The 16323-nt window shown below is 35.6% G+C and overlaps 2 protein-coding genes across 2 annotated transcripts in view; both read left to right on the plus strand.

The window, feature by feature from the left end:
* Positions 993–1811, plus strand: LOC107628591. The gene is made up of 2 exons (XM_016331219.2): positions 993–1003; positions 1184–1811. Exons 1-2 carry the CDS (start codon positions 993–995, stop codon positions 1809–1811), a joined length of 639 nt encoding a protein of 212 aa, XP_016186705.2.
* Positions 3181–16323, plus strand: part of LOC110269326 (ubiquitin carboxyl-terminal hydrolase 12-like) — a 15150-nt gene continuing 2007 nt past the window's right edge. Inside the window, exons 1-3 of the mRNA XM_021117102.1 lie at positions 3181–3415; positions 3515–3672; positions 10503–10505. Of these exons, the coding sequence (XP_020972761.1) occupies positions 3291–3415; positions 3515–3672; positions 10503–10505 (286 nt within the window). The 5' untranslated portion in view covers positions 3181–3290. The remainder of the gene's footprint in view (positions 3416–3514; positions 3673–10502; positions 10506–16323) is intronic.

Here is a 16323-nt window from a genome sequence, read left to right on the forward strand (position 1 = left end):
TCAAATGGAGAATCAAGAAAAGATTGGAGAAACGTTTGAGACGTTCAAATGGACCATTAAGGACTTCTATAAGTTGAAATCCAAGAAGATTTACTCTCAGAACTTCTACATTGGTGGTCATTCATGGTAATTGAATTAATTCTTGTTTACTATATATGTATGATACTTGATTAGTTGACATGACCGTTTGACAAGTGCATTTTAACATGTTTTGGACTTTGATTTTAGGCGGATTCTTATGTATCCAAAGGGAAACAATGTGGATTACTTGTCAATTTATTTAGATGCTGGTACTTTGGCTGATGTAGAGACCAGATTTTCCAAGTTTAAGTTGGTTCTAATTAATCAGGTCAATGACAAATTGACACAGATAAAAGGTATCTTTCGTATTTACCTCTCCCCTGTCCTGTATGTGTTTTCCTGTTCTTTTCTTTGTTGCTTCTTTTAGCTGTGTTATGTTTTTCTTTTTCATGAATGAAAATTGTGTTTCTTAACAATTTCTTGTAAAGTCTGTGTTTTGATTGGGTTTTAGATTTTTGGTTTTGACTACTTAAACTTAAGCTTTCATTTCTACCTTTTTTGAATTCATGGTCATTGATGATAAAGAATGAGCATATGGGTCATGTATCTTAGTCTTACTATATGCACAATCTTCTGGTGATTCTAATTATATAGATTACTTTTTTGGATCAAGATCCTTTATGGGGAGAGTATTGGTAAAATGATAAAGTGAGGAATTAATTACTTTTAAATTAAGATAGTGCATATCTCACATATGATAGGAGTTACAAATTCAATAGTGATTAACTCCTCACTTTATCACTTTACCAATTTCTTCACTTTAGAAGATCTAAATATACTATTTTAACGAGTTTTGTTAGATACATACCAATTTCACAAGTTCAAAACCACTCCAATTGTGTGAAAACAACATTGCTATTTTCTAATTCATTAAGTAATATATGAGTTCTATCTTATCTACAAATACTAGCATGGTGTTAATGTATGTCCTATCTTACAAAAAGTTGACTCTTGACATGTACATATGAATTTTCCAGAAACTCAACATACATTCAATGCCAGAGAGAGTGACTGGGGCTTCACATCGTTTATACCTTTAGCTGACCTTTATATTTAATAACAAGGGGTTTATTGTGAATGACACTTGTATAATTGAAGCTAGGATTTCCATCAGCCACCCAGAACTTGAGAAAAAGGTTGATGAAGCTGCTCCACCAGTTTCTGTGCAAGTTCCTGCTAAGCCTATTGAACATGCTGATAATCCTTTACCTATGGACATATCTGCAATCCCAATTGATGAGCATGTTGATTTCAGTGGTTTAGGGAAAATAGAAAAAGCGTTTGTTCCTCTTCTAGACGAAGTATGTGCAAAGCATCCCTCAGTTATTGGATGCCAGAAGAAGAGAAGTCGAAGGTTTAGCGAATGGGCATTCACGGCTTTGGGAAGAGTTCTGCATTTCCTCAAGACTAAAAAGGTGAGAGATATGGATGAAGAGGCTTGTAGCCATCTTCAAATCTTATGGGAGGAACTCGAGACGTTTAGATTCAATTTAACTTGGCTGGAGCCACATGTTCAATCTGCCTTAGGTATGAAAAATTACATGGAAAGATCCGCTAAGGTGAAAAGTGTGAAGGAGAATGTGGCTGCTCTGGAGATGGAAATGAAGAAGCTGAAGGCAATGGTTACTTCCGTAGAAGTTGATCTTGAAATGGCAAGAAGTGAATTGGTGAAAGTTGAAGAAGGCTTTGAAGAGATAGATTTGGATGGTGAACTAGGATATGGACCATAGACTCACTTATTTTGTTGAAATTTCACTTAATCTATGCAGATATTGTAAGGAACAAATGAATCCTTGTGCAAGAAAACAGTCCTAACTAGTTTTGGTTGAATTGCACAAAGAAAGAAGATTACCAATTAAATTAACTAACACATTGCTGTAATTTTGTGAAACGTGACTCTTATTGAGTTATTTCTACTGAAGCTAATATTAATCTCCTCTTTTTAGGGAGGTTACTGTAGGTAAGAAAAATCTAAGTGTTTGTGTACTATATCACCTAATATTAGGAGAAGTTAGTATAATTATTTATTATTATTAACATGAACTTTAAAGTAGTTAGGAAAGATTTAGTGAGCTCACCAAGGGGAATAATGCCATAAATTAGATAAACTAAAATACCATAGTATCAATATAGATATATCGTGTCATGGTAATTGTGACATGACATTACAACGACTTATTGTAAATGTGGTCTCTGATTCACATTCTCAAGATATTACATTTTCCAATTTCATCCTCTTCGTTTCTATTTCATGGCTCGGAAACGTAATTCAAATAAAATAAAACGAGAAGAATTATTATTACTCTTAACATTTTCCCATGCATGTTCAACATAAAAAAGATACTGATTACTGTGCAACCATTTAGATTAGACATCGATACCACTGTATCATCATAACTAAGAATGAATCTTTGGACCAATTTACTCCTACGTTTTATATATAAAAGTATGAATATGATTTCAACATTCTAAACTCTGCGTCTATCTAAACTTGGTACGTATTATCTTTATTCTCTGTTGATATAAATAGTTTCCTCATTTCTTATTTCTCATAAATATAAAATGTCAAATATTAATCATTTTATAACAATCAAAATCAACAAGAATTCACTTACCCGCTACTATTTTATAATAATATTTCAGTTATTTTGTAAGAGTTATTGGGCAGCTGTTGAAATATAACGTTGAATCATCAAAGTATCAAACCATGAATGAGAAGTTTCTTTCTTTCTCCCATAAGTAGAAAAAAAAAAAAAAACTCTTTCTTTCTTGTAACTGTTGCTGTTGTGGGAACTTGAGTGTTATTTGAAGCTGCCTTTATATGAGAACCATTTGGGGTTACACCGTTTCCTTAATGTCACTTGAATCTCTGTTTTTTGGATAATTTTGCCAGCATTTTCCTATGTATGAATTTTGTTTAGTTGACTCCCTCTTTTGCATGTTACTTCTTCATTCTTCGTTTTTTTATTCAACTTCTTTGTGATTTCTTATACCCAAATCCTTATCAAATTCGACTTAGCCCACTCGCGGGGTAATAATAAATAATGTGAAGCTTTTGTAATTTTACAGTTGAAGAAGGTGTACTTATTTATTTCTTGTTGTAATATTTATCGAATTCAATTGATTTTAGTTTTCTTTTTCTTTCTTTTTTGTCCTTTTTTTTCCCTAGCGGTGGTGTGAAATGGAGAATCAGAAAAAAAATTGGTGAAATGTTTGAGACATTCAAATTGACCATTAAGAACTTATCTAAGTTGAACAACAAGATTATTTTTTTGGTAAGGAGGAACACCAAGAAGATTTACTCTCAGGAATTCTTCATTGGTGGCCATTCATGGTACTTGAACTAATTCTAATTTATATATATATATACGTGATACCTCATTAGTTGACGTGAACATTGAGCCGTGTTACACGTTTTGGACTTTGCTTTTAGGCGGTTTCTTATGTTTTCGAAAGGAAATAAGGTGGATTACTTGTCAATTTATTTGGACGCTAGTGATGCTGCTACTCTGCCAAATGGATGGACCAGATTTTCCAAATTCCAGTTGGTTCTGATTAATCAGGTTAATAGCAAAATGACAGAAGTAAGAGGTAACTTTCATATTTCCCTCAACTGCCCTTATGCTTTGTTGGGTTTTAGATTTTTTTTGTTTTGACTACTTAAGCTTATGCACTCATTTTTACATATCGGTCATGTATCTTATGATATGCATAGTTTTCTGGTTATTCATATTATATAGATTAGTTTCTTTACAAGTTTCGTTAGATACGTACCAATTTTACAAGTTTCCAAAACCACTCCAACTGTACGACCACAACATTGCTATTTTCTAATTCATTAAGTATGAATTCTAACTAATCTAAAATACCAGGATGGTGTTAAGGGCTGCATCTTCCGACTGGAAGGCAGCAAGAGCGTCCTTGTTGGTTGGTTTACTTTCATCAATACTTTTGTTTGATGATTACAACACTAAAAATATTTTTGATTAATAAATTGTTTTTTTAGATTAATGTGATTGTCTTCGATAACATTATCGAAGAATAGAACACTTAATCCAAAAATGTCAGTTTTCAAATCAGTAATAATTGTCATTTAAAATCTCTATTACTATTGACCCATTCAACACGTCTACCAAAACTTGCGATTTTTTTTTATAGTTTCCAAGTGGCTAAGAGAAGGAGGGTTGAATCTTAGCCCTCTTTTTGCTCAATAACACTTGCTGGTCTTTGAAATATCTTCAGGAGACTTTTTGATTTTTGTCTCGTCCCTAGCCACGAGACTTTTATTTTTGTCTCGTCACTTGGCACGAGATATTTTTCCAGTTTTAGCTCCTGTGCAGTAGAAACAGAAATGGGAGTAGAAAAGAGAAAAAATTACACCCAGATATATCCTGGTTCAGCTGCTAAGTGCAGTGCAGCCTACATCCAGTCTCCATCACAACCATGATGGAATTTCACTATAATCTTATTGATTACAGGCTGTAAAGTGCTAACCCAACTTACAAGGGGATTCCCACAGAATAATGAAACATAACATAGTTGAACAAAGGAACTCTAAGGACATCTATGGCTTTTTTTTTTAATTTTGCACTCTTTGCCTTTTTCCACTCTATAGCTTTTTCATACAAACCTCACTGTTTGCCTTTTTTCCATCAGACTCAAGACATGACAAAATTAAACAGAATACATTGAAGGAGAAGAGAAATCTGTTAGCTCAGGTAGCTATGAGAACCCTGTGCCTTGCACTCTCACACTTTCTTTTTGCTTCAAACCATGGGTGTTCTCCCTTTTTATAGAAGGGGGAAGCCTCCACAGTTGAAAATAAAAAACCAAGCTAACTTCTTCTTCTCCATGAACAAAACCGGTTCGGCCAGAGAGAGAGAAGAGATAACCCATGCAAAACCCAACATGCAATTACCTATAGTCTTTCCTTGGTCATCACTCTTCATCAATCCGAGCGCTCCATCCTTGGCTTGCTCTCCAAGATGGATTTCTGGCCCTTGATGCTTCATGATGATGATGGCTTCTTCTGCTCCACTTTTGCTTCCTCCCTGACATAGCCACCCTAGCTACCTTCTGTGATGAGTGAACCCAAAAGCAGTGACAAGCCATCCCTCCAAGGATCTTCTCCTTGCTGGCTGAATCTTTTTCAACCATTTTTGGTATGAAGAAGCCAAGATCTCATCACAAAATCTTACTACAAGTGATAAGAATCTCAACCACAGCATACTTTATGTTTTCTTTTTCGTGCCATCATTTTGATGGTCTTGTAGCGTGCTTCTTTTTCTCTTCGGTGGCTATGCTTAGCTTCCATGGTTTCTCTGTGTTATGACCGAAGGTTAGAAGCAGAGAGAGAAGAAGGGAAGGTATGAATATTAACTAAAGAATTTAGACAAGATAAATTAAATGTCCACTTCCCTTTTGTTTCTTAGTAGCGTGCCTTTCATTAAGGCCATCAATCAAATCAATGAAACTCTCTCTCATAGTTCCAATGCATTTATTAGCTTCACTCTAATGAAATTTGAATTCCATCATATGGTGAAGTGTGAGATCCGTTGAAGGCATAAAGCAATAACATTTGCTTTCCTGATTAATTGTTTTCTGATCATGCATTGGGTGTATAGCAAAAAATGATTAACTTGGGCTTGTAACAATAATGGATCAATTTGGCCCAAGCAACATAATAATCAATTTCAGCCATATAATATAGAAAACTTTCAACTAGGCTGAATGTAGATCTTGATTTTGGGCTTGCAATGTTTCTTTTATTTTTCGGCCCAATAATAAACCTGCATCACAAAATTATTGATTAACATGTGTTAAATGAAAATCAATTTAATAATTTTGTAATTAATATAATTAATAATGTTTAGTCATCACAAATATTAATTTAGAATTTTCCAAACTCATCAATCTCCCCTTTGATGACAAACATTATTAAAAATGAAATGGAAAGAAATTAAAGATTAGAGTATAGAGTACTCCCTTTGAATATTTGAATTTCTCCTCCTCTCAAATTGTCACATGGCTCCCCCTTAATATGTGCTATTTTACCAAGGGAAGCTCCAACCTGTAACAATTTTATCAAGCCTAATACAACAATGTTATTCAACATATTCATTATATAATGTAGAATGGCTTGATTTATGAGCAGAATTTGAATGATAATCAAAACTCATTTGTTATCAATAATTTGATTTTCTGCTCAAACATTACACACATCAATTGAGTACATAAAAATTTCTGTTCAAATGATTTTCAAATATTTTCCAGTCAAGATATCAGAGCAATATAATTATGGTGAGGAAAATACTTTGAGTCACACATGAGCATCTCAAAACATGGCGGCTGTTAGATTTTATTTACATATCACAGCTTAAAGAAACTGCCAAAAATAAAGTATCTAACATGTTTACCAAGATGAATCAGAATATTCCTATTCCACTAGTAGCAAGCATATTCATCCAGATAAATCCATCACAAGAGTACATGTTAACAACCAATTAACAGCCAGACAGTCATATACTCAAAACAAGTACCTCACAATTATAATCAACCAAGTATTATTAGTATGCATTATTAAGCATCAAGTGTATCCTTTTAACAAGGGTGATCATGAACTTTCAAAAAGAAAACTTCATCTCCTGTTTTCCAGATTCAATTTTCAGCACTTTCTCCCTCTTTTGTCATCAAAGGGGCACCTGCAAAAAGATTTGACATAGGAAATAGAGTATGCAAAATATAACCCAAAAGTATCCACAAAGTATCACAGAATTATAGTACTAACAGTATCCAACCCAACAAAACAAAGTATCAAATTGAGCTTAAGAATGCCAATATCAAATAAAGAAGACAGGAATTAATCATCAGAGAGATTAAGATCAGATTCTTCAGCGCCTTCTTCACTACCACCTCCCAGCTCCTCTTCAAAGTTTTTCAGCATCAGACTCACTCTATCCTTGCATCTCATCCAAGCCCTTTCATTTTCATAGGCTAGCTTGCGAGCCGCCCTATGAGATTGCACCATTAGTTCAGACATATTTGAGAATTCAGTGAGTATTTCCTTGATCGATTCGGTTGCTTTGGAGGATTCAGGCTGGCTCTCAAAGTCGCTATCCGAAGGCATGGATTTCTTACCCTTGGTTCCTTTAACAGCTCCACCCCCCTTTGATCATAGAGACTTTATTTTCTACATCCTCATTTGTTAAATCTACCTTAAAGTACTCAAAAATACATGTGAGAAACATTTCATAAGGTAAATTAGCCTTTTTGGTACTTTTTACAGACTTTCACATATGTCTAATGATGAGATAACCAAATGAAATAGGAGATGAAGTAACAAGAGCAAAAATTATGAGAGAATCAGATACTGTTACCCTGTTATGAGAGCCACTCTGTGGGATAAGAATGTGAGTTATGATGCGGTGCAGTAGTGAGTTGGTTGGTCCAAGAGCTTTGTGGGTAGGGACAGTGCTGTCTAGTCCAGACAGATTTTCACAAATATGTTGAAGATCTTGCTTGTATGTGACCCCAACGTGTGCATCCCATTTGTCAGTCATGTATACCCTCGGTCCTTCATCCGTGTAACCAAGGGCAGAGCCGATGGTTTCAGCGTTCAAAGTGATGTGCACACACTTTACATAGGAGTAAAGACTACCATCAATCAATCTCAGATTAGCATAAAATTGTCTCACCAGCCCTGGGTAAACCATTTTGTGAATGAGGAGCAATAGGGACCATTTGAGATTGTCAAACAGAGGATGTATATTGATCCCTTTGGCAGCCAGAGAATCAAGATTCACCAAGTATGAGAGACACAGATGCCGCTTTTCCAATACCTCCTGGTGGAATTCATAGAATGCACATGTAGAAAACCTTGAGGGTTCATAGTGAAAATGTGGTTTATGAAATTTGTTCTTGAATTCCAATGATCCAAGGTTTGCGGGTTCCCTAGTCTCGTGCAACACGAAACCTTTGGTCTTCTGAGGGCTTTTTCCAGATGCATGTGGAGTGGACTTCTTCGATGGTGGTGGAGGGGGTTATGTGTGAGATTCCTCTTTCTCTTCTTCCATGCTTGATTCCTTGTTCTTTTCACTTTTCCTCCTTCTAGAAGATTTCTGGGCTATTACTTAGCGCCTCATTGATTCGGGTTGCTTGGTGGAAGGTGAGGGAGAAGATGAAGAAGTGGAATGAATATGTATGTGTGTGTGAGTTTGAGGAGTAGAAGGTTTTTGAGAGAGACGAATTCTTTCGCTCTTTCTAGATGCAGTTTTCTTTTTTATTATGTGAAAAAGATGAATGGAGATGGAAGTTAAAGAGAAGGCCGAAGGGTGAGGTGAGTGGAGGGAGGTTAGAGGGACATTAAATGCTGATTATAAAGAGATAGTGGATGGAGTTAATGACCATCAAGGGCGCGGTTATTAACCAAGGAGGTTTCCATTTATTTGAAATAAAACTGTAAAAGATGGTTTTCTTGAATCAAGGGATTAGTTGAAAGAAAAGATTTGATTTGTTAGTTCCTCATTTTTGAAAATACCAATCCTTTTTGTTGTCTCATCAAATCTAATTGGAAGAGGATAATGTCAAATCAAATCTTTCCTTTCAACTAAACCCTTGATTTAAGGAAAAAACCTTTTTCAGTTTTATTTCAAATAAATGGAAACCTCCTTGGTTAATAACCGCGCCCTTGATGGTCATTAACTCCCTCCACTATCTCTTTCCAATCAGCATTTAATGTCCCTCTAACCTCCCTCCACTCACCTCACCCTTCAGCCTTCTCTTCAACTTCCATCTCTATTCATCTTTTTCATATAATGAAAAAGAAAACTGCATCTAGAAAGAGCGAAAGAATTCGTCTCTCTCAAAAACCTTCCACTCCCCAAACTCACACACACATACATATTCATTCCACTTCTTCATCTTCTCCCTCACCTCCCACCAAGCAACCCGAATCAATGAGGCGCAAAGTAATAGCCCAGAAATCTTCTGGAAGGAGGAAAAGTGAAAAAAACAAGGAACCAAGCATGGAAGAAGAGGAAGAGGAATCTCACACATCACCCCCTCCACCACCATCGAAGAAGTCCACTCCACATGCATATGGAAAAAGTCCTCAGAAGACCAAAGGTTTCGTGTTGCACAAGACTAGGGAACCCGCAAACCAAGGATCATTGGAATTCAAGAACAAATTTCATAAACCACATTCTCATTATGATCCCTCAAGGTTTTTTACATGTGCATTCTATGAATTCCACCAGGAGGTATTGGAAAAGCGGCATCTGTGTCTCTTATACTTGGTGAATCTTGATTCTCTGGCTGCCAAAGGGATCAATTTACATCCTCTGTTTGACAATCTCAAATGGTCTCCATTGCTCCTCATTCACAAAATGGTTTACCCAGGGCTGGTGAGACAATTTTATGCTAATCTGAGATTGATTGATGGTAGTCTTCACTCCTATGTGAAGCGTGTGCATATCACTCTGAACGCTGAGACCATCGGCTCTGCCCTTGGTTACACGGATGAAGGACCGAGGGTATACATGACTGACAAATGGGATGCACATGTTGGGGTCACATACAAGCAAGCTCTTCAACATATTTGTGAAAATCTGTCTGGACTAGACGACACTGTCCCTACCCACAAAGCTCTTGGACCAACCAACTCACTACTGCACCGCATCATAACTCACATTCTTATCCCACAGAGTGGCTCTCATAACAGGGTAACAGTATCTGATTCTCTCATAATTTTTGCTCTTGTTACTTCATCTCCTATTTCATTTGGTTATCTCATGATTAGACATATGTGAAAGTCTGTAAAAAGTACCAAAAAGGCTAATTTACCTTATGGAATGTTTCTCACATGTATTTTTGAGTACTTTAAGGTAGATTTAACAAATGAGGATGTAGAAAACAAAGTCTCTATGATCAAAGGGTGGTGGAGCTGTTAAAGGAACCAAGGGTAAGAAATCCATGCCTTCGGATAGCGACTTTGAGAGCCAGCTTGAATCCTCCAAAGAAACCGAATCGATCAAGGAAATACTCACTGAATTCTCAAATATGTCTGAACTAATGGTGCAATCTCATAGGGCGGCTCGCAAGCTAGCCTATGAAAATGAAAGGGCTTGGATGAGATGCAAGGATAGAGTGAGTCTGATGCTGGAAAACTTTGAAGAGGAGCTGGGAGGTGGTAGTGAAGAAGGCGCTGAAGAATCTGATCTTAATATCTCTGATGATTAATTACTGTCTTCTTTATTTGATATTGGCATTCTTAGGCTAAATTTCATACTTTGTTTTGTTGGGTTGGATAATGTTAGTACTATAACTCTATGATACTTTGTGGATACTTTTGGGTTATATTTTGCATACTCTATTTCCTATGTCAAATCTTTTTGCAGGTGCCCCTTTGATGACAAAAGGGGGAGAAAGTGCTGAAAATTGAATATGGAAAACAGGGGATGAAATTTTCTTTTTGAAAGTTCATGATCACCCTTGTTAAAAGGATACACCTGATTCTTGATAATGCATACTAATAATACTTGGTTGATTATAATTGTGAGGTACTTGTTTTGAGTATATGACTGTCTGGCTGTTAATTGGTTGTTAACATGTATTCTTGTGATGGATTTATCTGGATGAATATGCTTGCTACTAGTGGAATAGGAATATTCTGATTCATCTTGGTAAACATGTTAGATACTTTATTTTTGGCAGTTTCTTTAAGCTGTGATATATGTAAATAAAATCTAACAGCTGCCATGTTGTGAGATGCTCATGTGTGACTCAAAGTATTTTCCTCACCATAATTATATTGCTCTGATATCTTGACTGGAAAATATTTGAAAATTATTTGAACAGAAATTTTTATGTACTCAATTGATGTGTGTAATGTTTGAGCAGAAAATCAAATTATTGATAACAAATAAGTTTTTATTATCATTCAAATTCTACTCATAAATCAAGCCATTCAACATTACATAATGAATATGTTGAATAACATTGTTGCATTAGGCTTGATAAAATTGTTACAGGTTGGAGCTTCCCTTGGTAAAATAGCACATATTAAGGAGGAGCCATATGACAATTTGAAAGGGGGAGAAATTCAAATATTCAAAGGGAGTACTCTATACTCTAATCTTTAATTTCTTTCCATTTCAATTTTAATAATGTTTGTCATCAAGGGGGAGATTGATGAGTTTGGAAAACTCTAAATTAATATTTGTGATGACTAAACATTATTAATTATATTAATTACAAAATTATTAAATTAATTTTTATTTAACAGATGTTAATCAATAATTTTGTGATGCAGGTTTATTATTGGGCCAAAAAATAAAAGAAATATTGCAACCCTAAATCAAGATCTACATTCAGCCTGGTTGAAAGTTTCCTATATTATATGGTTGAAATTCATTATTATGTTGCTTGGGCCAAATTGATCCATTATTGTTACAAGCCCAAGTTAATCACTTTTTGCTATACACCCAATGCATGATTCACAAACAATTAATCAGGAAAGCAAATATTGTTATTGCTTTATGCCTTCAATGGATCTCACACTTCACCATATGATGGAATTCAAATTTCATTAGAGTGAAGCTAATAAATGCATTGGAACTATGAGAGAGAAAGTTTCATTGATTTGATTGATGGCCTTAATGAAAGGCATGCTACCAAGAAACAAAACGAAAATGGACGTTTAATTTATCTTATCTAAATCCTTTAGTTAATATTCATACCTTCCCTTCTTCTCTCTCTGCTTCTAACCTTCGGTCATAACACAGAGAAACCATGGAAGCTAAGCATTGCCACCGAAGAGAAAAAGAAGCACGCTACAAGACCATCAAAATGATGGCACGAAAAAGAAAACATAAAATATGCTGTGGCTATGATTCTTATCACTTGTAGTAAGATTTTGTGATGAGATCTTGGCTTTTTCATACCAAAAATGGTTGAAGGAGATTCGGCCAGCAATGAGAAGATCCTTGGAGGGATGGCTTGTCACTGTTTTTGGGTTCACTCATCACAGAAGGTAGCTAGGGTGGCTACGTGAGGGAGGAAGCAGAAGAAGCCATCATCATCATGAAGCATCAAGGGCCAGAAATCTATCTTAGAGAGCAAGCCAAGGATGGAGTGCTCGGATTGATGAAGAGTGATGACCAAGGAAGGATTAGAGGTAATTGCATGTTGGGTTTTGCATGGGTTATCTCTTCTCTCTCTCTGGACGAACCGGTGTTGTTCATGGAGAAGAAGAAGTTAGCTTGGTTTTTTAGTTTCAACTGTGGAGGCTTCCCCCTTCTATAAAAAGGGAGAACAGCCACGGTTTGAAGCAAGGAGAAAGTGTGAGAGTGCAAGGCACAGGATTCTCAGAGCTACCTGAGCTAACAGATTTCTCTTCTCCATCAATGTATTCTGTTTTGTAATTTTTTGTTTAATTTTGTCATGTCTTGAGTCTCATGGAAAAAGACAAATAGTGAGGTTTGTATGAAAAATCCATAGAGCGGAAAAAGGCAGAGAGTGCAAAATTAAAAGAAAAAGCCATAGATGTCCTTAGAGTTCCTTTGTTCATCTATGTTGTGTTTCATGATTCTGTGGGAATCCCCTTAGTTGGGTTAGCACTTTACAGCCTGTAATCAAGAAGATTATAGTGAAATTCCATCATGGTTGTGATGGAGACTGTATGTAGGCTGCACTGCACTTAGCAGCTGAACCAGGATATATCTGGGTGTAATTTTCTCTCTTTTCTACTCCCATTTCTATTTCTACTGCACAGGAGCTAAAACTGGAAAAATATCTCGTGCCAAGTGACGAGACAAAAATAAAAGTCTCGTGGCTAGGGACGAGACAAAAATCAAAAAGTCTCCTGAAGATATTTCAAAGACCAGCAAGTGTTACTGAGCAAAAAGGGGGCTAAGATTCAACCCCCCTTCTCTTAGCCACTGGAAACCATCAGTTCTTATATTCCCAGGGCTCCCCGGATAGCACATTTTGTGGGTTCGAGGCGTTGGTACCAAGTTGTGAAATCGAACCCTCGAGGATTGATTTTTGGATTATTTTGGAAGGGTTTTCGGTTGATGAAGTGAGAGATGTTAAAAGCTTGATTTATCAATAAATCTTCATCTTCAGCATTAGGGAAGAAATGAAGTTTTTTGTTTGCTCTTTCAAGAATTTCAATCGGTCCAAGGAAGCAGTGTGTATCTGTACCGATTGTGAAGGGGATTAGAATTCTGGTGTCATTGACCTGCAAATGGGGATCGTCAATGATGATATCATTGACTTGATTAAGAATGCGAAGGGCTGGTGGAGATGGTGGTGCAATTACATGACCTTTACCCTTATCTTGAATAGTGGCATGAGAAGAGGAACCAGCCATTGTCAAAGAAAAGAAAGGAGATTGAAGGTTGAGGATTTTGTGAAGAAATTCTTGGTGTAGAGAAAATTCAAAGAATGATGAGGTTCGAGAGAACAAAGGAGAAAGTGAGGAATTTAAAGTATTACTGTAGCCATTACTGTGGAAGGAATGCGAATAAAGGTAACTTCGTGAGGAAGATGAAGTGGTGGAGAGAGAAATCGCAAGTTTCGGGAGACGTGTTGAGTGGGTCAGTAGTAATGGGGAGTTTAAATGACAATTATTACTAATTTGAAAATTGACGTCTCTTGGATTAAGTGTTTTACTCTTCGATAATGTTATCGAAGGCAACCACATTAATCCAAGGGGGGCAATTTGTTGATCAAAAATATTTTCGATAAAAGCGAATTGATTCGGAATGAGTCTGGTATGGTCTCTCGAGAAGATATACGTATAAGCATGAGGTTGGAAGTAATTAGCGTTGATTTGGATTTCAATTGTTTTGTTAATCGAGTAGGCCTGATCGAATAGGAAATTCGATTCGAGAAATCGAGTAAGGCCTTCGATGAGCTGGTCGAATAGTCATAGAAGAGGGAGAGTTAGTAGCTTCTATCACACGAGAAAATCATGGGGAATATCTACAATCATGCAGCGGGAACGGTTACCAAGAGCAATTACATTTCAAATTTGTAATTTTGTATTTAATTGTAAATTAATTGTTAGTTATGTAAGATTAGTCTATAAATACTAAGAAATGTTAGGGAATAAATGTTAGAACTTTTACTCAGAAACAAACTCAAGTACACTCACATCCCAGGAAATTCCTGAGTCTGCAATCGAGTAACTTTTTTGTAGGGTTCCTTCCATCTTTTCATTCTTTCAATTTGTATTTTTGTAAATTTAACATTTCAAGTAAATTTATTTTCCAAATGTTCTTTATTTTCATCGTTCAATTTATCTTTCTGCATTTTAACTTTCATGTCAAAGCCCTTTGATCCAGTTGAAGGCATTTTACTATTTTTTTCTCGATTTTAATACATTTTCTTTTTGAAAACCTTATTCATTTGTTCCTTTTATTGCTTTACAAGTTGTTAATTTACCTTTTATCCTATTTTTCGTCTAATCGAAGACGCTTTGATGCACTTTTAGAAAACTGGTACTCGCATAGAGGAGTAGATTTCGCTCACAGACCACTAGATATCGAATGACCATCGATTTGCTAAAAATCAAGAAAACAGGAATTTTCTATCTTACAATAAGTTGACTCTGGTGGACTCTTGATATGCATATATGAATTTTCCAGAAACTCAACACACATTTAGTGCCGAAAAGAGTGACTGCGGCTTCCCATCATTCATACCTTCACCTGACTTTTATGATCATAGCAAGGGTTTATTGTGAATGACACTTGTATAATTGAAGCTAAGATTTCCATCAGCCACCCAGAACTTGAGAAAAAGGTTGATCAAGCTCCTGATAATCCTTTATCTATGGACATGTCTACGGTCTCAATTGATGAGCTTGTTGATTTCAGGGGTTTAGGGAAAATAGAAAAATCATTTGTTCCTCTTCTTGAGGAAGTATGTGCAATGCATCCCTTAGTTATTGAATGCCAGAAGAAGAGAAGTCAAAGGTTTAGCGAATGGGCATTCACGGCTTTGGGTAGAGTTCTGCATTTCCTCAAGACCAAAAAGGTGAGAGATATGGATGAAGAGGCTTCTAGCCATCTTCAAATCTTATCGGAGGAACTCAAGACGTTTAGATTCGATTTAACTTGGCTGGAGCCGCATGTTCAATCCGCCTTAAGTATGAAAAATTACATGGAAAGATCTGCTGAGGTGAAAATTGTGAAGGAGAATGTGGCAGCTCTGGAAATGGAAATGAAGAAGCTGAAGGCAATGGTTGCTGATGTAGAAGTTGATCTTGAAATGGCAAGAAGAGAATTGGTGAAAGTTGAAGAAGGCTTTGAAGAGAGAGATTTGGATGGTGAACTAGGATATGGACTATAGACTCACTTATTTTGTTGAAATTTCACTTAATCTATGCAAAGATTGTAAGGAACAAATGAATCTTTGTGCAAGAAAACAGTCCTAATTAGTTTTGATGAGTTGCACAAAGAAGGAAGATTACCAATTAACTTTCTGACAATTACCAATTAACTTGACTAACAAATTGCTGTAATTTTGTGAAACGTGACACTTATTTCTACCGAAGCTAATATTGATCCCCTCTTTTAGGGAGGCTACTATAGTTATGAAAAATCTAAGAGTTTGTGTACTTATATCACCTAATATTAGAAGTTAGTATACTTATTTATTATTATTAACATGAACTTTAAAGTAGTTAGAAAAGATGCCAATGAGTTATATCTCAAATAGCATAGTTTTTCCATCCTCATCTAAGAAGTTGCGGGTTCGAGTCTCCCTGTATTTGGTAAAAAGAAAAAAAAAGTAGTTAGGTAAGATTTATTGAGCTCACCAAGAAGTTGCGGGTTCGAGTCTCCCTATATTTGGTAAAAAGAAAAAAAAAGTAGTTAGGTAAGATTTATTGAGCTCACCAAGGGGAATAATGCCATATATTAGGTAAACTAAAATACCATAGTATGAATATAGACATGTTGGTTGACTCAATAACAAGATGGTAGTAAAATCTGAAAAAGAAACAATAATACATGCATATTCTCTTAATAAGACCATCGCTCGAGCTAATTTTAAGTTTAATCTTATTTTGGATCTCATAAAATAACATTTTGGATCTCATAAAATAACACTTAGGACTATATATCATATATAATTATCTGAAACTAAAAATGAGATTTATATTTACTTTTACTTCATTTAGATTTTTATATTATTTAATAGTTATATAAATTGTAAAAATTTTTATTAATTTTTCAT

The sequence above is a fragment of the Arachis ipaensis genome, chromosome B02 (genome assembly GCF_000816755.2).
Source record: "Arachis ipaensis cultivar K30076 chromosome B02, Araip1.1, whole genome shotgun sequence".
NCBI classification, from domain to species: Eukaryota; Viridiplantae; Streptophyta; class Magnoliopsida; order Fabales; family Fabaceae; genus Arachis; species Arachis ipaensis.